The 20,801-nt window shown below is 40.2% G+C and overlaps 1 protein-coding gene across 6 annotated transcripts in view; it reads left to right on the forward strand.

The window, feature by feature from the left end:
• LOC143283250 (prominin-1-A-like) overlaps positions 1-20,801 on the forward strand; it is an 84,498-nt gene that overhangs the window by 46,777 nt on the left and 16,920 nt on the right. For 4 of the 6 annotated variants that reach the window (XM_076589427.1, XM_076589435.1, XM_076589464.1 and 1 more), the window contains exons 14-23: positions 586-677; positions 1,278-1,359; positions 3,352-3,498; positions 11,075-11,143; positions 12,168-12,266; positions 13,605-13,655; positions 14,350-14,436; positions 15,314-15,382; positions 15,908-15,997; positions 17,079-17,197. In XM_076589427.1, the coding sequence (XP_076445542.1) occupies positions 586-677; positions 1,278-1,359; positions 3,352-3,498; positions 11,075-11,143; positions 12,168-12,266; positions 13,605-13,655; positions 14,350-14,436; positions 15,314-15,382; positions 15,908-15,997; positions 17,079-17,197 (905 nt within the window). Of the gene's footprint in view, positions 1-585; positions 678-1,277; positions 1,360-3,351; positions 3,499-11,074; positions 11,144-12,167; positions 12,267-13,604; positions 13,656-14,349; positions 14,437-15,313; positions 15,383-15,907; positions 15,998-17,078; positions 17,198-20,454; positions 20,520-20,801 lie in introns of all 6 variants that reach the window. The other 2 variants (XM_076589451.1, XM_076589458.1) reach the window with 2 other exon arrangements.

The following is a 20,801-nucleotide window of genomic DNA, read 5'->3' on the forward strand; positions in this document are numbered from 1 at the left end:
CAGTGTAAAAACTGACGTGTATAACAATGCATTTAAAAACTGATACGAAAAAATAGCATACACATAACCCTGAACAGACACTCAAAATGATATTAATAATCATAATGATAATAGTAATCATTGTTATCATTATTATTTATAGTAGTATTGTTATTATGTTTCTTTTTTCCCTTTGTAAAGGTTTCTTTTTCTTTTCAGAGTTATATTATAATGCAGTGACTTTTCACCGTACAACATATTGACATATTATTGAGGACTCTGATTTTTTTGAAGATTGAAAGGAACATCATACAAATGAGATCTATGATTTTCTTCTTTTCTAATAAAATGGTTAAATTGCTTTTTTATAATGAAACAAACAACAGTGACAACAAACAAACAAATGTCTTGTACCCCGCTTCAAAAGGGAGTGCACTCATTCCCCCAGTCCCTCTTCACAATCATCACGACCATGCACACATCCAGACTGGCCGTGTGTGTGTTGTTGTTGTTTGTGTGCGTTTTGTTGTTTTTTTCGCCATTGTTGAATAAAATGGCTTAGAAAAAAGAAAAAAAAAGTCTTGATTTTGTTAAATTTCTGTTCAGCCATTCAACACAGCGGTGATGCAAGCGGTGAACTTTCAGAAGGGTCTGTTTGGTGGCAAGGACATCAACCTGAACCTTGTGGACATTCTGGAGTAAGTCGACCAAGATCTACACTCATGTTGATAGTCAGCAAAAGATTGTTCTTTTTTTTTTTTAAAGGAGGCTTAAGATGTACATAGATTGTACTCCATTCTTCTTCTCCAGGAGGAATATTTGTCATGGAAATAAGGAGGAAGATGAAAAAAAAAAAAAGCGCAGAAAACCGAAATGTTGCTTTTATCATCATTTCACTGATGGAACAGACACTTTGAAAAAAAAAAAAAGTATTGTGCTGAATGTTCAGGCAGTTGTCTGAAGGCTGTCATTTTCAGGATTGAAATGGGTAATAAAAATGTTGTAAAATGTTGATTAGTTATTTTCTTTTAATAGAAAAGCCAAGGATGAATTTAAAAAAAGAAAAAAAAAAGGGATGAACATGATATAAAGTTGGTGATGAATGCATTTGGAAAGAGAATCGGGATCTTGAATGGGGGAGTGGGGGTGTGAAACATCAAAATAGCTCCCCCCCCCCCCCCACCCCCACAACCCCCAGGTCAATGTTTCTTCTTTAGATGGAACTGGAAGTGTACTGTGGGACTGAATCACAAAGTGAGTCCCTACCTATATCCACGGCCTGTGTTGGTTGCTTTCAGTGGGTGTCAGAAGAATCGTCCCATCTACAACCTCATGAAGCTGGAGAACATGGTGAACCTCACACAGTACACTGACCTCACCGTGAGTACTGATTTTAGTTTATTTTATTTTTTCAGAGGATGTGATATCAAAACATCTTCCGACGGGCGCAATAGCCGAGTGGTTAAAGCGTTGGACTGTCAGTCTGAGGGTCCCGGGTTCGAATCACGGTGACGGCGTCTGGTGGGTAAAGGGTGGAGATTTTTACGATCTCCCAGGTCAACATATGTGCAGACCTGCTAGTGCCTGAACCCCCTTCGTGTGTATATGCAAGCAGAAGATCAAATACGCACGTTAAAGATCCTGTAATCCATGTCAGCGTTCGGTGGGTTATGGAAACAAGAACATACCCAGCATGCACACCCCCGAAAACGGAGTATGGCTGCCTACATGGCGGGGTAAAAACGGTCATACACGTAAAAGCCCACTCGTGTGCATACGAGTGAACGCAGAAGAAGAAGAAGAAGAAAACATCTTCCACGCATATCCATTTTCCCTCAGCAATAAGTTCAGTTGTGGCAGGTCCACTTCCTTTTCGTTAGCTGTGCTTGACTATGTGTGTATACATATGTATGTGTACATAACTACATGTATGTATATGAATGTGTATTGTGTGTGCGTGTGTTTATGTAAGTTTGTGCCTGCCTATGTGTGCGTGTGTGTTAGGGTAGCTGTTAGATACACATGTATGTTAAAATGTATGTATGCAGTGTGTGCGTGCGTGCGTGTGTGTGTGTGTGTGTGTGTAGTCACATTTGGTGTGTGTATGTAACATAGACATAATGTTTTATGTTAACGAAAGCGTTTTTGTAAAGCACCTAGAGCAGATTTCTGGATAGTGTGCTATATAAGTATCCATTATTATTATTATTATTATTTTGTTTTCTTTTAATTTCGTTTCTTCCACCATGCAAGACACATCAATTTATATTCTTTGCTCACTAAACCATGAAACAACATGTACTCGTAAAAAAAAAACACAAGAAGTTAACCCCCCAAAAAAGTATTGATTTATAGACTAAAAAAAAAAAAAAAAAAAAAGTGGAAAAATGTCTGGTCTTAAATGTTCAGATGTGGTGACACAACAAATTTTAGTTATCTGTGTGTTATAGTATCACTTTTTTTTTCATCATGTTTGTATCATTGTAATTGAATGTGACTTTGCACTTGTCAGCTGCAACTTCCCATGTTCACTCATGTGAACACTCGCTCTCTCAAGGCCTGACTAAGCGCGTTGGGTTACGCTGCTGGTCAGGCATCTGCTTGGTAGATGTGGTGTAGCGTATATGGATTTGTCCGAACGCGGTGACGCCTCCTTGAGCTACTGAAACTGAAACTCATGTGTAAGAATGGGCTTTTATGCGCACAGCCATTTTTACCCTGCCAGGAATACACCTATACTCCTGTTTTTTTTTAGGCATGATCTGTAATGTATGTACTTGTTCTTGCATATACACATGAAGGGGATTCAGGCACTATCAGGTCATCTGCACATTTCTTGAACTGTGATATCTGGGGAAAAAAAAAATCCTCATCCTTAACCCACACACCATGATTTGAACCCAGGACCGTCAGATTGAAGTCCAACACTTATACTGTTTGGCTGCTGTGACAATCATCACTCTGACAGAAGGCAACTGATTGAAATAAAACAATCATCAATCTGACGAAAGGCATCTGATTAAAATGCCTTTTATCGGCAATCTGACAGAAGGCATATGAATTATATAAAACAATTGTCAGTCTGGCGGAAGGCAAATAATTGAAATAAGATAATCATCAATCTGGCAGAATGCAAATGATTGAAATGAAACAATCGTCAGTCTGGCAGAAGGCAAATGATTGAAATAAGACAATCATCAGTGTCTGGCAGAAGGCAAATGATTGAAATAAAACGATCGTCAGTCTGACACAAGGCAAATGATTGGAATAAAACAATAGTCTAGACTGGCCGAAGATAAATGGTTCAAATAAAACGATCATCAGTCTGGCAGACGGCAAATGATTTATATGAAACAATGGTCACTCTGACAGCCCTTGAGGAAGGAACTGGACAACCTGAAGACGGCCACGTTCAACATTCCAGACATCACCATTATCACCAGTGACATGAACAGGACCATCAACGACTTTGCCACTGCAGGCCTGGACTCCATCATCTTCCAGGACTACTACACTGAGGTACGTGTGTGTTAAGTACTAGTTCTGCTTGTATTGTATTGTATTACTCTTTTTGTCACAACAGATTTCTCTGTGTGAAATTCAGGCTGCTCTCCCCAGGGAGAGAGTGTCGCTGCACTGACAGCGTCGCCCATTTTTGTGTGTTTTTTTTCCGGCCCACGATTTTATTTGTTTTCCAACCATAGTGGATTTTTCTACAGAATTTTGCCAGGGACAACCCTTTTGTTGCCGTGGTTTTTTTTTTTTTTACATGCACTAAATGCATGCTGCACATGGGACCTCAGTTTATCGTCTCATTCGAATGACTAGCGTCCAGACCACCACTCACGGTCTTGTGGAGGGGGAGAAAATACTGGCGACTGCTGGGATTCGAACCAGTGCGCTCAGATTCTCTCTTCCTAGACAGATGCGTTACCTCTAGGCCAACACTCCACATCTTCTGTCCTCTCTCATATGTGTGTGTGTATGTGTGTGTGTATGAGTGTGTGTGTGTTCATGTACACAGTCATGTATATGAACATGTACAAATCTGTACATGTGTTAAGTTTATGCATGTACAGTTCTTGTGTGTGATGTGTATGAGAGTGGACAGAAGATGCAATTGTTTGCATGACCCTGTTTGTTTGTACGGAAAGATCGTAAATATGATGGTTTTTAATCATGAAAAATGTTTTTCTTTTTCTCTTTTGAATTTGTGTATTTCGATACAATTTTGTAACATTTTTTACATGATGATCAGGTGTTTCAGTTATGAAAACAGCAACATATATACATGTGTATAAATGTGTAGATCAGCGTCAGAAAGTGCTGATCACAGTGCAACATTCCTGTGCATATCATTTTCAAGGACATCTCAGTGGCATTGAGCTCTAAAACAGTTCACTGAATGTCATTGCTGAAAATATTTCATTTGTCTTATTGAAAAAAAAAAAAAAGAAGGATCAGAATATGTGTAACACTTGTTTTCAAATACATTTGAAAGGCTCTTAGTCTGCTATGGCATGGACATTCTGGTCAGCAGTTTTTTGACACTGAAGTGTATTTATGTACAGTTAGAGATTAAAGATATATCAATGTATGCTTTATCTAAAAATCATTCATTAACAAGAAATATATCTTAAAAAAAAATAGGTAAAAGGTTATATATATATATATATATATATATATATATATATATATATAAGGCAGGTAGGCCTAATTGCAAACGATCCAGTTGAAGCGACCAGTTCAACATGTGTATTGCACAGATACCAGGTCATATGATCATCAGATGTAGCTCTTCTGTTTTTGAAGGCTTTCTCCTTTTGTTTGCGCCAGGAAAAGTTTGTCTACTCTTCAGTGCTTTTTCAGTGGTTGAAATAGCAGGGGTGCCTGAGGGTTAATGCAGATAGGCATGTCTAATTGCGAACAATGAGTTTGGGTACATGTGGACACTTAAAACAGAAGCAGGTCTTCAACTCACTGGACATAACATATTATTGGAACATCACACCACACTGTTGTATTATTTGTTTTGATCACACATGCACACACACACACACACACACACAAACACACATGTAAACACACACAGCCCACATCACACACTAACACACCCTTTTAAGAGCACTCAGTAGCTGTGCAACATTGTTTGCAAGTAGACTCGTGTCAAAATACCCAAAGGTCTAACTGCAAATGACACTATTTTGGAGATTCCTGTCAAAACTGACATTCTCATTCTGTCACCAACATGCTTTCTTAAATTCTTCCAGCACTGGTTATGCAAATTCATTCAAAATATGCAATCAAATCAGTTATTTTAAACTGTGTCAAAGCTCAAGTCCTACAAGCGAATGACAAGTCTTGCTTGCTTCCCTTGATTTTAGGATTGTGAACTTGGATTTGTGAACTTGGTTGACAGTGGTGAGAGAAGAAAAAGTGCAGAAGAGAAGAAAGAGTACAGAATATAGCTGATGTTTGACTGTTTCTTGGAAATGAATATTCATTAAGGTATCTGAATAGGATGAAGCAGACGTTTAAGTGTGAAATGTGTGTGGTGAAAATGCTTCAAAGTGGGGTGTTACACAAACCATACACAATTACACACTGTTTGCAATAAGGCCTACCTACCCTACTTCCTCTAAAAGTATTAACAATGGGTGTATCTTAATATGCACAGTTTGCTCTGACAGACTTTTAAAAATGTTTTCGTAGATGGCGTTTCATAGTTGGTTGGTTTGTAAAGAGCAAGATTGCTTCCTTTGTCTTCTGTTTCTTGAGTATACACTTGTGTTGGTATTTTGTCTGTGAAGATATCTGAAAGAAAGAGTGCTGCACATTTTTTGTAGTAGATTGTGAATGGAAGCTATACCTTGTTTCCACAGTAGGGTACAAGGTGTCATGGGAATCCATTATCAACTTGGCCATGGACACCTACACTTGCTTTAAGAGAAATGAGTTGAGCTTCAGAGATCAAACAAACTGAAAACCATCATTAACCAAAGACAGTGGTGATGACATGTCCAAAATACATTTAAGCAGCATTGCTTTACATTGCTTAACGTGAACCACGCACAGCTGAGTGAATTGTGAGAGAAGATAAGCTTTTCGCCTGATCAGAATCAGGGTTCTGAAGCTTGTGGTCATGAAAGGAGCCACTGATGCTTCAAGTAATAGTTTTGTCTTGCAGAAGTTTTATGATTTGCTCTTTCGTCTCATTTAGCACAGTAAAATTATGTGAATATGTCTGCATGTTTGGTCAAAGAAATTTGACCCAGAAATGTATTATGTGGTGTATGTATGATGGAGCCATTTTTAACAGATTTCTTTCTCTTTCCCTTTTTTTTTAGATGAATAAGGTGGGTTTGTAGGCATGGATAGGTTTTGCATGATGAGTATAGTGACCGTTTGAGGTTGAGGTCTGTAAAACCCAGAGAGGTGGAGAGCGTGTGTCATGTTGTGCTGTGACAGTCTGAATCTTCCTAGACCACTTTTGGTTTTCTCAGCTATAACTGCTTTTTTTTTACTTTCTTTTTTTTTCCAAGCATAACTGCCTAAGCAGGAGGTAAAAAAAAATAAAAAAACAGAAAAGCATGAACTAGATGCCAGTCAGAATGCAGTCATGTGCATAATGTAAGTCATTCAGCTTGCTTTGTGTAGGTGTGCATGTATATTTCATTTGCAGTTAATATCAATCTATAATCAGATAAGTTTGATCTTGAACATGCTTGCATTTAGAATGGAAGTCTCTCATGGTGTTACCCTCATGTTATTTTGAGTTGTGTTTATCTTCTGCAGTTCTAGCATTTTTTTCCCTGCACTCAAAACAATTTCTTTTTGAGCTTAGCTTCTTTTCAGGTTGTCTGCATTAATACAGATCAAATCTCTCTGCTTCTAAATTCAGAATATTCCCTTTGTTGTATATTACGACATGTTTTCTGGGCTTCCATTTTCATCTTGCATCATGTGAACTGTACATGTCATCTCTGGATGTGTTGTGTTTGTTGGCATGTTTGCTCTGAGTGTGTGTGTGTGTGTGTGTGTGCATGTGTGTGTTTATGCATACTTGTTTGCATGTTTGTGTGCATTCATATGTGCAGTCAAGTGCATATGTAATGCCAGTGTGTTTATGTCTTTGTAGTATTGCTATTGTTGAGCATGAGCAGGGTGTGTGTGTATGTATGTCTGCTTTTCTTCATTGTTGTCTTCCTTTTATTCTCTGTTGTTATTTCTGTTGTATTGAAAAAAAGGGACATCATTCCCTGACAACTAGTGACCACTTTCATACTGTCTGTTGTTATTTCTGTTGTATTGAAAAAAAGGGACATCATTCCCTGACAACTAGTGACCACTTTCATACTGTCTGTTGTTATTTCTGTTGTATTGAAAAAAAAGGGACATCATTCCCTGACAACTAGTGACCACTTTCATACTGTCTGTTGTTATTTCTGTTGTATTGAAAAAAAAGGGACATCATTCCCTGACAACTAGTGACCACTTTCATACTGTCTGTTGTTATTTCTGTTGTATTGAAAAAAAAGGGACATCATTCCCTGACAACTAGTGACCACTTTCATACTGTCTGTTGTTATTTCTGTTGTATTGAAAAAAAAGGGACATCATTCCCTGCCAACTAGTGACCACTTTCATACTGTCTGTTGTTATTTCTGTTGTATTGAAAAAAAAGGGACATGATTCCCTGCCAACTAGTGACCACTTTCATACTGTCTGCTGTTATTTCTGTTGTATTGAAAAAAAGGGACATGATTCCCTGACAACTAGTGACCACTTTCATACTGTCTGTTGTTATTTCTGTTGTATTGAAAAAAAAGGGACATCATTCCCTGACAACTAGTGACCACTTTCATACTGTCTGCTGTTATTGCTGTTGTATTAAACAAAAATTATTACCATTGTTCACAAACAAGGTCATACATTTTAGTCCTGCACAATCTGTATAAGAGGGTTGATTTGTTTCTGAACTGCCCTGTGCCACTCGGAAGTCTTTTCAGGCAAAGAAAGAGGCCATTCAGCCCTCGAAGAACGCAAACTGAACTCTTCAGTCTGCTTTGATATAATTATTATCGATCAGTGGAGATACCAGTTGGGAAAGGAGAAAATTGTGGAAGATGGGATAGGTCTTGATAGAAAACCCAAACACTGTGACCAGACAAGATTTGTTTTTTTTTCTTTCTTTCTTTCTGCATTAATGGGCTTAAGCTCCAATGTTGACTCATTTGGAGTTTTAAGTGTATGACTGTTTTTACCCTGTTGTATGGGTGGTTATACTCCAGTTTTGGGGATGTACATGCTCGCTTTGTTAGTGTTTTCATAACTCTTCAAACAGACTTGGATCAAGATATTGTTGATGTGCATATTTGATCTTCAGTGTGTTTGTAGTCGTGAAGGGGGTTAAGGCACTGGCAAGTCTGCACTTACGTAGGTATGGGAGGTTTGAAAAATCTTCATACTTAACCTGCCAGTCGCTGATAGAGGGCTTGAACGCAGAACCCTCAGATTGAGAGTCCAGTGCTCAGACTGTTTGGCTATTGTGCCCATTGAGTGCTGGTTAAAGAAACTCCTTAGTGAAGAGAAATACAGACTCCTCAAACAGATACAAAGACAACTGTGTACATGGAAAACCTGAAGCCAGTGTGAATAGAGGGCAGGCTGTGAAGAGAATTGCCATAGGCTGCAGGAAGTTGGAGATACATGCAGATTATCAGTGTTGTGTGAGAAGTGATGATGAAAAAGAGTAGGTACCCTGATGAATTGTTTCTGAAGTCAAAAGATAATGTGGGATATACACATCCTGTCAGCTTTCAAAAGGCAACTTGACATGACACTTTTTCAGGCTGTCAAAACTTGCAATGTTTCTTCTTCAGGAGAGACAGGGGGTGGATGGCTTTTCCACCAGTTCTTCAACAGGATATTGAAGCTAGAGTGAGGAACGAAGAGCACCTGTTTTAAAAAACAGCAACGAATGAACCAAAATTTGTTTTTCCAGGGTAAAGACATAACCACAGGCTGTGCTCCTGGAAATTGTGGATAATGATTTTTGTGTTTGTTATCATAGAACACCAAAGGCTGTTACCAGTGACAGACTGCAGGAAATTGTGGATAATGATTTTTGTGTTTGTTATCATGGAACACCAAAGCCTGTTACCAGTGACAGACTGCAGGAAATTGTGGATAATGATTTTTGTGTTTGTTATCATGGAACACCAAAGCCTGTTACCAGTGACAGACTGCAGGAAGTTGTGGATAATGATTTTCCTGTGTCAGTGTGTTTGTTATCATAGAACACCAAAGCCTGTTACCAGTGACAGACTGCAGGAAATTGTGGATAATGATTTTTGTGTTTGTTATCATGGAACACCAAAGGCTGTTACCAGTGACAGACTGCAGGAAGTTGTGGATAATGATTTTTGTGTTTGTTATCATGGAACACCAAAGCCTGTTACCAGTGACAGACTGCAGGAAGTTGTGGATAATGATTTTTGTGTTTGTTATCATAGAACACCAAAGGCTGTTAGCAGTGACAGACTGCAGGAAATTGTGGATAATGATTTTTGTGTTTGTTATCATGGAACACCAAAGCCTGTTACCAGTGACAGACTGCAGGAAATTGTGGATAATGATTTTTGTGTTTGTTATCATAGAACACCAAAGCCTGTTACCAGTGACAGACTGCAGGAAATTGTGGATAATGATTTTTGTGTTTGTTATCATAGAACACCAAAGGCTGTTACCAGTGACAGACTGCAGGAAATTGTGGATAATGATTTTCCTGTGTCAGTGTGTTTGTTGTCCCAATGTTTGTGACTTGATATCAGTTGCTTTTTGTGTGTGCTGTGAGGGAACGGTTTGTGACAATGTGTTTTATCTGTACATTGATGTTGCATCATTTTATGTAAGTATTGAGCACCAGTTTGTTTTGAGTACAGACGTAAACGATGAGGGCCTGTATTAAAAATGACAGGTGAGACATTTTGATTTTCTTCAGGATACCAAAATTGACTTGGCTCACTCAAAACAGAAGTGTTTGAAAGGGTCTTGAAAGTTCCTGAAGTAAAACAGAAGGAGTATTCAGAAAACCATGACAAAGACGGGGAAGATGACAGTATAAAAACAGAGCTTTGGTTGCTAAAGTTTCCAGCTGAAGCACTCACATTATCTGTCCCTGCTCTTCCATTTATCAGCCTTGTTTGTTTAGTTATCTTGTTCCTTTTTAAAATGAGTCAGGTGGTATGTAACATAATATCGTTGGAAGCAGACATTCATGTATTGTTTTTTTTTTGTTTTTTTTTTTTATTTGATGTTATGGCTTTGCGACAGTTAACAACGTTCATGCCAAAGGTGCTTATTGGTATGTCAGTGTTTGTATATTGCTTCATGCTCTTGTATATCTCATACGCTGTACATTGCTTCATACTATTGTTTGTGATGAATATATACAAAGGCCATTCTGCCAGTGTTTTAGCAATGTTACAGAAAGCTGAATTCTCAAGCAACTGTCTCAAACACTGAAGTGAATTTAGATCAGAACAGGTCAATGAAGAATGTGTTCATGAAATCCTGCAGTATGGAGATAGGGAGGAGGGGCTGGAATTTAGCTTGGCATCTGATAAAAGCAGTAGTTTCTGTTACACTACGCACAGAAGCAGCATCAACAGACACAAACCATTCATAAACATGTGCATCTGTGCATACATGAACTCCTGCTTGCATGGGCTGGCTCATGGGCATGTATGCATGCATGCAAGCATAGACACACACAGACACACACAGACACATAGACACACACACACACACGCACACACACACGCACACGCACACACACACACACACACACACACACACACACACACACACACAAGCTTGTTATTCTGTCATGTAAGGTTGAAAGCAATGAATTGTTTTTTATGAATTTCTGCATTATGTTGAGTAAAGCTGGAGTCAAAAACAGTATATGTCTGAAGAGTTGATCTGATATGTGAGCTTTGCATCAGACAGTGAAGATGGGATTGAAGTGGGTAGACTGCTCATGGAGTGGGTGAAATGTTACCAGTGTTGTTGGTTTTCAACCCTTGTGCAGATAAACCGGAACCTGACTGCAGGCGACCTTCACATTCTGGCCAACAACCTCCGGAACATTGCGTATCAGGTCAGTTCAGTTCAGGAAGGAATTGAAATGGTGTGTGTGTTGTAGTAGTCATCATCATCTTCAGTTTGATGTCTTTCCATCCTAAGTGATATCACACACACACACACGCACGCACGCACACGCACACACACACACACACACACACATATATGCACACTTGCACAACTTACACCATGCCACCACCAACCTTCTCTACACACACACACACACACACACACACACACACACACACACACACACACACTATAAAATGTATATGCGGTAAGCAAATAACTGTAAGCCATCTACTCATTCATTGTCCGAGCATAAGACAGTTACTTCCAAAAGATGTAGTTGATGACTCTTCTTCCAGTATTTCATTAGCCACTGAAAAGATTTTGAATGATTATTCATTGCTTAGAATGATTATTCATTGCTTAGAATGTTTTCAGAAATTTTAAACTCCAGTCCAGTTAGTATCCTCCTTCGATGTATTATATTTAATACTGTTATTTATATTTACATTGTTGTAGGTTAATACTTGTTGATATGCATATACATATTCTCCTTCCCATGGCAACTCATTCAATACACACCACAACCTCTTTAGACTTTTTCTTATAATATACTTTTCCTCTGATACATAACATGCACTTTTTTTCTTTTTTTTCTTTTTTTAACACATATATTCACATGCATTCCCTTTCCTTTATACACTACTTTAGTCCTTTCCGTCTAAAAACACTTATAGTGAATAGACGTTAAACTGAAGAAGAAAACACACACACAAACACAAACACAGTCACAATCACAACGTAACACACACACACACACACACACACACACACACACACACACACACACACACACACACACACACACACACACACACACACACACACACACACAGAGTCACAACATAACACACACACACACACACACACACACTCACACTCACACACACACACACACACACACACACACACACACACACACACACACACACAATTCATCACAAAATACTGATGTTGATGTTGACGGACAGGGTTCAGCAGACACCAGCTTCAAGGTTGCGCTGCTGGCCAAGGCTGACGAACTGGACACACTGGACCAGACCCTGGTCGCCCAGATGAAGAAAGCTGTGGTCAGTGCCTCCCTCCGTCCTGCCGGCTGTGTTTGCTAGACTGTAACGACAGGAAACGTAACCGGGGCAAGATACCATCCACTTGAATCAAATTATAGTCCAGATGGTCGGGATAACAGTTGTCCCCTCTGCTGGTGTGATGGTCATTGTCCAGCATGACTGTCGTTTAGTGAGAGAGTTCGTACAGAGTCATGGAAGTCTGGAAAACTTGTTGGAAAATGAGAGAACCATTTCCTGGTCTGGAAAAGTTGGAAGTACATATTTTGCTCCTTCATTGTTTGGAAAAAGTCTTGGATTTTGATAAAAGTAAAAACCCTTGAGCTCCACCATTCAACAAAGAGTTTAATCAGGTTAATGCATTAAAATAAAAACTATTAATATATATTTTTAAAAAAAGAAGTAAAATTGAACATTGATACTGAGGTGTGTCGCTGACTTATTTTTTTTCACTTCAGTTTGCTTTTGTATTTTGTATGGAAAATATTATGTTCAGGTCTGGAAAAGGTATGGAAAAAGAATGGAATTTTGTTTGGTCACATCTCTGGGAACCCTGCAGTTAGCATCATGGGTTACACCCCCACTAACAGTGTACGGCTGCTTAAAGTGTCCTTTTCATAAAATCCTACCCAAAGTGGAGTATTTTGTTGGGTGTGTGTGTGTGTTTGTGTGTGTGTTGTGTGTGTGAATCTTGAATTTACTTTGTTTTTTGGGGGATTATTTCTTTCATCTCTTGGCATGTGTGTGTGTGTGTGCATGTGTGCTTTAGGTGTGGTGTGCAGGTATGTGTGTGTGTGTGTGTGTGTGTGTAGTGTGTTTGGTAAAGTAATTCATATGTTCAGATATAGTTGATAATTAAATGATACATTTTAAAGTCATTATTATTAATGCTGTGTGGATTTTTTAACCCTGTTTTTTTTTTTCGTAGACTTTCGTTTATTTTTTAAGAAAATTGTACAAACCAGAAAATGTATTTTATCCAAAAGCAAAGGAAAACTTTGCTAAAAAAAAAAAAATGTTTATTTGAGTTATTCATATCAAGTGTACATACGAAGTAGTCTGCTGCAGTCATGAAAATGAAAATATTATTTGGGGACAGGGTGTGGGGATTGGGGGAGGTGTGTAATGGGGTGCGTGAAGGGATAATCAAGGAAAGCTTCTGAAGGCTGCAAGGATATTGGGCATTTCATGTTTTTCCCTTTTGCCTTAAAAAAAAAAACAAAACAAAAAAACAGCTAGTAGTGTGTAGCATCCCACAAAATCGCCCTGAAGCACCCAGAGAAAGAAGAGAGTTCACAGTATGATTTGACCACACACTGAAGTGTGAATTGTTCATTGCAGAAATCCTTGAACACCTCGTTGAGATTTCTGGAGACTCAGGCAGATGCCAAGGTAAGTTGCTGTCAGTGTTGTTATTTTTCTGCTTTCGGACATTTTGTAAGCTGTTGTGTGATTTCATAAAGCCAACCTCTCATGCCACTTGAACATACACAAAGAGGTATACACACATGAAGACACATGCATACCAGTGTGCATGCATTCTTATGCATGTGTGGTGTGCATACACACTCTGAAACTGTGCATATGCACACACGCATACATGCACACACACACGCGCGCACACACACACACACACACACACACACACGTACAAGCACACACACACACACACACACTTATACTCATTCACTCATACCAACACACACACACACTGACACATACACGCACACATACACATACTCACACATACACACTTACACATAACACACACAGAGGCTTTTACACACTCATTTATTCCATATTCTCACAATCACACACACACACACACACACACACACACACTCTCACAAACACAACAACAACAACAACAAGCACACACACACACACACACACACACAAACACGACACACAACTCACACAGCCACTGCAAGTGTGCTGTAGCGGTTTTTGAGTCTGACAGTGACGCTGGTGTGGACCATGTCTGCGGCACACCGTTGGTCACGGCGGTTTACCTCCTTCTGTATCTGACGGTGGGTTAGTGGTGACTGGTGACTCGCTTTGATGTGCTCTGTGTGTGTGCCTGCAGATCCGACCCGCCACTGCTGCCTTGCTCAACAACCTGCAGACGGCCCAGGACAACTTCAACGCCAAGAAGACACAGCTGGTCAAAACGGTGAGCACCGTCACGGGGGTTGAAGTGTGTGGTACTGTGTTCGACCCTGTGCCATGTGCATTGCATTTCCAGAGTGCCATGTGGAACAGTGTTAGAGCCTGTGTCATATACATTGCATTTCCAAAGTGTCGTATTGTGATACAGCGTTAGACCCTGTGTCATGTACATCGCATTTCTGGAGTGTCATATTGTGGTACAGTGTTCGGCCATGTGTCATGTACTATACATTCTGCTCGAGTCATATTGTAGAAGAGTGTTAGACCCATGTCATGTACAGTGCATTCTGCTAGAGTCATAGCACAATGACACTCATGTACAATGCATTCTGCTAGAGTCATATTATAGCACAATGTTAGGCTATGTGTCATGTGCAATGCATTCTGCTAATGTCTTATTGTAGAACAGTGTTAGACTCTGTCATGTACATCACATTTCCAGAGAGTCATTGCGGTACAATGTTCAGCCCTGTGTCATGTATGATGCATTCTGCTGGAGTCATATTGTAGAACAGTGTTAGACCTTATGTCATGTACGACACATTCTGCTGAAGTCATATCGTAGAACAGTGTTAGACCTTATGTCATGTACATCGCATTCTGCTGAAGTCATATCGTAGAACAGTGTTAGGCCCTGTGTCATGTACGACGCATTACCAAGTGCCATGCATATATCTGCTTGTTTGCTTTTTTTAATTTTTTTGTTTTGTTTTCCCAGTTTCCACGGGCAATTTATACGTGGGAGGATTTATACATGGGAACATAAATTTGTGTGTATGTATGTTTGTGCATGTGTGCGAGTGTGTGCATATGTGTATTTCTATGCATGTGTACACAAGATACGCGAATGATGTTACATCCTTTGCTTGATGTGTTTGCAGCAACTAGATGTGGTGATTGAACGAGTCCTGAATGTGGCCGATGATTTCATCCAACAGATGATGACAGATGTATGTACTTTTATAAAACTCTGCCTTCAATCTGTACACTTTTTTGGGGTGGGATGGGGTGAGGGGATAAAAGAAATGCCGAAATATATACATTCATGCATGTGGACAGGCAAAAAAGAAATGAGCAGCCCAGAACAGTTCTTCAACCACTTTTGGTCTCTTTGTTCTTGATCTTCTGTCTTTGATTTCATGTTTCTGCCACCTGTTCATAGTTTACACAGCGTGCGAATGTGTGTGTGTGTTTGTGGGTGTGTGTGTGTTTGTGTGTGTATGTGAATGTGTGCACTCTTGATAACTGGTGGGTGCACATGCACAGATGTTCACTTGTTTATCTGTTTTTGTGCATGCATGTGAGAGATGGTGAGCTTGTGATGAAAAGAAACGAAAGTGTGAGAGAACTTGAAATGATTTATTGTTAAAAAAAAATTTCATAAGCTAAAGGTTGAAAGGAATGGTTTTCAACATCTTTTCCACAGTTTAACGATGAAAACTACTTCTTTTTTTTTGTTTTTGTTGTTGTTGCAGGTGTATGAAAACATTGGACAGTGCCGGCCAATCTATGATGGCTTTTACTCTGCCACTGATGGAGTGTGCATTGTGGTGCTGGAACCCTTGGTATGTGTTGGTGATGGCTGTTGATTCTGTTCCACTCAAGTCTTTTTATTGACAGAATTCATGCTGTCACTGTGCTTCGTGGAATGATGATTTTAAGGTTGCCTTGTGTTTGGAAAAATCAGCTGTTAAGGAATTTCTGTCTGTATTGTGTGCTATATGTACAATGTCGAGCCTTGTTGAAATATTTGGCTGTGTCTCTTTCTGCAGGGTTAGCTTGGTGGTGCGTCAGCTCTTTTCAGTCTTTTCTCTTCTGTGATCTCAAGGGAACTTTCACTGACATGAAGGCATATTGGTCATGTGTGTTTGCAGATATGTGTGCAGAAGTGGACATACGCATATACAATTGCACAGTAACATATATTTACACATGCTTACACATTCACGCAGGCATGCAGGCACACACACTACTACCAGTACTGCTACTGCTACTACCACCACCACCACCACCACCTTCACCCACCCAGAAATGAAAAAGAGTTATGTCAAAAACTAAAACCTACAAAAGCATGCAACTCTGCAAGCAAACAAGCAAAAACGAATAATTATTTCCCTAGCAGTAGACAAAAGTTCTTGCGAGAAGAAATACATAGGGTTGATAACAAAGCATTGTCAGACTAGAGTCTCCTGATTATGATAACTTGTGTGTGTGTGTGGACAGAATGGATTCTGGTTCAGCGTGGTATGATAACTTGTGTGTGTGTGTGGACAGAATGGATTCTGGTTCAGCGTGGTATGATAACTTGTGTGTGTGTGTGGACAGAATGGATTCTGGTTCAGCGTGGTATGATAACTTGTGTGTGTGTGTGGACAGAATGGATTCTGGTTCAGCGTGGTATGATAACTTGTGTGTGTGTGTGTGGAGAGAATGGATTCTGGTTCAGCGTGGTATGATAACTTGTGTGTGTGTGTGTGTGGACAGAATTGGATTCTGGTTCAGCGTGGTATGATAACTTGTGTGTGTGTGTGTGGACAGAATGGATTCTGGTTCAGCGTGGTATGATAACTTGTGTGTGTGTGTGTGGACAGAATGGATTCTGGTTCAGCGTGGTATGATAACTTGTGTGTGTGTGTGTGTGGACAGAATGGATTCTGGTTCAGCGTGGGCTGGTGTCTGTTCTTGTGTATCCCGTGTCTTATCTTCGCTGTCAAGTTGGCCGGTCTTTATCGCCGTGAACATGACGATAAAGTGTTTGACGATCCGTGAGTATTGCCTTTCTTGACGTTGTGGCAAGTGGTGTTGTGCTGCTGTTCCTTTTTCTCCTCTTCTTCTGTTTTTTTTTTTTTTTTTTTTTTTTTTTTTTTTTTTTTTATTATCAGCTTTTTATTTTATTTTATTTTTTCATAAATCATCATCATTATTAGGAGGTGCTGACGGGCGCAATAGTCGAATGGTTAAAGCGTTGGACTTTCAATCTGAGGGTCCCGGGTTCGAATCACGGTGACGGCGCCTGGTGGGTAAAGGGTGGAGATTTTTTACGATCTCCCAGGTCAACATATATGCAGACCTGCCAGTGCCTGAACCCCCTTCGTGTCTGGTCGCAAGCAGAAGATCAAATACGCACGTTAAAGATCCTGTAATCCATGTCAGCGTTCGGTGGGTTATGGAAACAAGAATATACCCAGCATACACACCCCCGAAAGCGGAGTATGGCTGCCTACATGGCGGGTTAAAAACGGTCATACATGTAAAAGCCCACTCGCGTATATACGAGTGAACGTGGGAGTTGCAGCCCACGAACGCAGAAGAAGAAGAAGAAGAATTAGGAGGTGCTAACGATAAGCTAGGCACTGGATTTGCGATCTAGTTTTCACCAGTGATGAGAGTTTGAGGCCGTGTTTCAGCATGGCCTTGTGTCCTTGGGAAAGGCAGTTTGCTCCTGTTTTTTTTTTTTTTTTTTTTTTTTTTTTTTTTTTTTTGCTGCCCCATCATCTGCACCGTTTCAGTGGCATTACTCCCACGCCGCTCATTTAGATTCCCCCGTACACAGCCACACCCGGGTTCGTCCGTCGCAGTTCCAGCGTCGGCAGTCCACAGGGAACCATCGATGTTAGGTCGCCTGCAGGCCACACACCAGAGGAGACCCTGCACTGCTGCTGAGTCACTTCGGTGGTGTTCAGTGGTGCCTGTTCTGTTTTAACGTACTTAGGACACCACCTACTAAGCCCCCTACTAACGACAATAATGGCTTAGTCGCGGAGCCAGACTGAGTGAGCGTCTCTCCCAGAGTGGAGACCGCCACCACGTCCCTCAAACAACAGCCCCCCATGAATCTGACGACATTGACAGGACTCACCCCAAGCACGGAAGTGGAGGGGCATCGAAACTGAGGTCACCATGAGAGCAGGGCATGAAAGGCCACAGACTTTGTTTGCTCCTGTTTTCCTCACTCCACCCAGGTGTCAACGGGTACCCGCCTTTGGTAGGGGAAGGTTAAAACTGTGGGAAGACAGGATTAGGCCCTGCCTTCTCCAAGACCCTGACACAGTGGATATGAATTCACAGCCCCAAAGAGGGGTGTTTAAAAAAAATTTTTTTTTTTTTTAAAGCGATGGGAACCTTAACCATCATTATTATCATCATTGTCGTGGTTATCATCTTTTTTTCTTTTTTTTTTTCATCTCCTTCTTCTCAGTTTTTTCCTTGGTCATCTAATCTTTTGTCTTTTTTAAAGTGTTTTTTTTTTTAACTTCATGCCTACTAATGTAAGTTTTATCCTCATTTTTACCTTTTTTTGTTTGTTTTGTTTTCTTCTGTCTTTTCAAATTAAGAGGGAAACGATTAAGGTATTGGGATCAGATATGTATATGTTAGAGGAAAAAAAAAGGTATAGTTTTCTTATGCATTTATGAAATTGTTTGACTACTTTTAAAGAATTACTTTTTTTTTTCTCCAGATTCCCATATGAATGCCGTTAACTGGTTATTTTAAAGAAATGTTAATTGTTATATGTGTATATAAAGAAGAAGAAAAAAGGATGTGTTATGAATGGTTGATTGTCAGGTAAAAGGTTCCAAAAGAAAAAAAAAACAAACAAACCAGCACTGTTTGAAAAGATTCAGAGTGGAAATGGTGAAATAATATCAAATTGTTAAATCCTTGCACTATCGTCATAGCCATTTCCAGTGATTTCCTCTTACACATTCCAGTAAGTGTATTTGGTGTAAACGAAAAATGGTTTTTTTTTTTAAAGTAGATTTGAACGAAAGTTATGATTTTTATCCCTTGACTGCTGAACTTGGATGAAATGAGATTAGTGTGGCTTGAATCTGAAGTGCAGTTAGTGCACTTTGTATAGTTTCATGTGGTGTCATTGGTTTTTGTTGAATGAAAACAGTGCAGATCCCCAGATGAAGAAGTCCAAATAAAGAATTGGTGACTGACGTCCTGACCTGTCCGTTCAGTGTTATATCAGTGAGGTGACAGCCTTTCACCGACGTCCTGACCTGTCAGTTCAGTGTTATATCAGTGAGGTGACAGCCCTTCACTGACGTCCTGACCTGTCAGTTCAGTGTTATATCAGTGAGGTGACAGCCCTTCACTGACGTCCTGACCTGTCCGTTCAGTGTTATATCAGTGAGGTGACAGCCCTTCACCGACGTCCTGACCTGTCAGTTCAGCGTTATATCAGTCAGGTGACAGCCCTTCACTGACGTCCTGACCTGGCCGTTCAGTGGTATATCTGTAAGGTGACAGCCCTTCACTGACGTCCTGACCTGTCCGTTCAGTGTTATATCAGTGAGGTGACAGCCCTTCACCGACGTCCTAACCTGTCAGTTCAGTGTTATATCAGTGAGGTGACAGCCCTTCACTGACGTCCTGACCTGTCCGTTCAGTGTTATATCAGTGAGGTGACAGCCCTTCACTGACGTCCTGACCTGTCTGTTCAGTGTTATATCAGTGAGGTGACAGCCCTTCACTGACATCCTGACCTGTCTGTTCAGTGTTATATCAGTGAGGTGACAGCCCTTCACTGACGTCCTGACCTGTCCGTTCAGTGTTATATCAGTGAGGTGACAGCCCTTCACTGATGTCCTGACATGTCAGTTCAGTGTTATATCAGTGAGGTGACAGCCCTTCACCGACGTCCTGACCTGTCTGTTCAGTGTTATATCAGTGAGGTGACAGCCCTTCACCGACAACTGGATTCTCAGTAGCAGTCAAGGGGTTAAATAATATGATTCAATTTTAAACCAGAACATTGACAAAACAAAAATTGGATCTTTGAAATGTTGATTATGAGATGGAGAAAGAGAGAGAAAGAGAGAGAGAGGAATGTGTGGTTGGGGTGGAGACAGGGCGGAGAACCCTTGTGGAATTAAAACAGAATGAATATATGAAACAATCTGCTTTGTTCATTTTGATTCTGTGTCCTCCTTCAGCTGTTTGCTTTAAGATGCGGGGGGCTGATTATTATGGGGTGTGTGTGTGTTCTGATGATTGCTTGTCTTGTCCCCAGCAGTCGTTACAGGGGTGGTTCATTGAGCAGCAGGCTGTAGTGGGTGACGAGCAGGCGCTCTGAGGGTACTGTCCACGTGTGGTGGTGCTGTTCGTAATGTTGGTGGTGTTGTTGCTGTTGTCCTTGTCCCAAAGTACTCTTCTTCCTTTGGCTGTGGAATGATGCAACCATCGATCAACTAATATCACCTTTTGTACAGAAAAAAAAAAAGCACCATGATATGTATATATATCTTGTTCTTGCTGTTTGTTTTATGTTTTGAACGTTCAGAGACTTTTTATCTTGGCTGTCAAAAGATTTGGCTTGAAATTTTCGTGTGGTGTTATTATGCAGGGTTGAGGTGAGGT

This window comes from Babylonia areolata, chromosome 1 (assembly GCF_041734735.1).
Source record: "Babylonia areolata isolate BAREFJ2019XMU chromosome 1, ASM4173473v1, whole genome shotgun sequence".
In the NCBI taxonomy this organism is placed as follows: domain Eukaryota; kingdom Metazoa; phylum Mollusca; class Gastropoda; order Neogastropoda; family Buccinidae; genus Babylonia; species Babylonia areolata.